The sequence below is a fragment of the Bison bison genome, unplaced genomic scaffold (genome assembly GCF_000754665.1).
Source record: "Bison bison bison isolate TAMUID 2011002044 unplaced genomic scaffold, Bison_UMD1.0 scf7180017864080, whole genome shotgun sequence".
Classification (NCBI taxonomy): Eukaryota; Metazoa; Chordata; class Mammalia; order Artiodactyla; family Bovidae; genus Bison; species Bison bison.
Window position 1 is genome coordinate 1,217,078 of NW_011494652.1, and position 1,610 is coordinate 1,218,687.

General features: G+C 66.8%; 1 protein-coding gene across 1 annotated transcript in view; it reads right to left on the reverse strand.

Moving 5' to 3' along the window:
* Positions 1 to 821, reverse strand: part of MRGPRG (MAS-related GPR, member G) — a 2,723-nt gene extending 1,902 nt beyond the window's left edge. The window contains exons 1-2 of the mRNA XM_010837812.1: positions 778 to 821; positions 17 to 437 (exon numbers count right to left, since the gene is read on the reverse strand). Of these exons, the coding sequence (XP_010836114.1) occupies positions 17 to 437; positions 778 to 821 (465 nt within the window). The remainder of the gene's footprint in view (positions 1 to 16; positions 438 to 777) is intronic.
* Between the last annotated feature and the right edge of the window lie 789 nt (positions 822 to 1,610).

Here is a 1,610-nt window from a genome sequence, read left to right on the forward strand (position 1 = left end):
CCGGCGGGGCCAGGGCCCAGCTGAGGCTGCAGACGACGCCCGACGTGTGTCTGGGGCGGCAGCCCTGGTAGCAGGCAGGGAAGAGGTCGGAGAGGCAGCATTCGGCGCTGAAGGCCGCCAGCAGCCAGAGGCCCACGGAGAAGGCCACGAAGGTGACCGCAAAGTAGAGGCTGTGCTCGGAGCCCAGGGCCGCCTGCACGGCCGAGAAGGCGAGCTGGCAGCCCAGGAACAGGAAGTCCGCGGCGGCCAGGTGGAGCACGTAGACGGCGAAGGGGCCCTTCTTGATGTGGAAGCCGAGGTGCCAGAGCACCAGCGCGTTCCCCAGCAGTCCCCCTAGGCCCACGGCCAGGGTGAGGTAGAAAACCACGCTGCTGAAGGTCCCCCAGATCCCGAGCATGCTGGCTGGCTGGCTGGCTGGGCGGCCGGTGGGCAGGACCCTGGAGGGAAGTGACAGATGTCGAGTTGTCAGCACGCAGGCGCATCCCGAGGCCGCCGGACGGCCCCTTCCAGGCCAGCGCCCAGCCCTGCAGGCCCCCCGACCTCTTGGTAAAAGGAGGATTCCGTAAGACACGCCTGATCCGGGGAGAAGAGAATTCCGACCAGGTGGGTGGTCCTGCCCCTGGCTGGGTGGTTAGACTAAACGCACAAACAGCCGCGTACCAACGTCGCTGCAGAGGTCAGCATCGACTGGACAGGACTCGAGGCAAAGGGGGCGCCCATGTGGACACGACTCAGGGACTCCATGTGGAGAGAGGCTGGACTACGCTCCTGCTGGACCCCAGCCCCAGAGGGTCAGCCAGGCGCAGACCAGCGGTCGCCATGAGCACACTCAGTCCTGTGCTGGCCATGGAGGGTGGGCAGCGGGGCTGGGGGTGGGAGCTGTACTGTGGGGGCGGTGGGAGGCTGGGAGGATGAAAGAAGGCTGAGGGCACCCCCAGCCTCCCTGGCTCTCCGGACCGGGCAGGAGTTCAGCCGGCTCCTCCCGCTGCAGGCGGGTTGGCCACGTGCAGCTCCGAAGTCTCAGCAACCTTGGGGATGTGGTGATGCCCCGGGTCCTCAGGAGAAACCAGTGCAAGCATCTGCTGCCAGCCCCTTAGGGGCAGCAAGGGGGCGAGTCCTATTCCTGTCCCAGGGGAGAGACTCCATCCCGGAACAGGGGAGGCAGACCCCGATGGCGGGGTCTCAGAGGTGCCCTTCCCTCTGCCCCCTCCCCGCAGAGTCCACACTGGCCTTTGATCTCAGCCTCGCAGCGGCTGTCAGCCTAGGGTGAGGAGTCAGGGAGCCATACGGGGAGAGACAGACACACACCCAGAGAGTGAAAGAGACACGAAGAGAGAGACAGAGACACCCAGAGACACAGGGGGGGTGGACAGCCTGCCTCCCAACCTCGGGGTCTCCCCTAGGTGCCCCCCGGCCAGGCTGTGCCTCTGCCTGGACCATCCTCACCGCCCCTGTTACCCAGGTCTGCCTCCTTTAGGACCCTGGAAACTTCCGCAGCCCCCTGGGACCCTCCCAGCCTCCCAGCCCGGGGTCCTCGCCTGCTCCTTCTGTGTGGCTCTCCTTGCGCCCGGGAGCGGGGCTTAGCGGAGTGGGTCGGGGTCTCTTGGCTT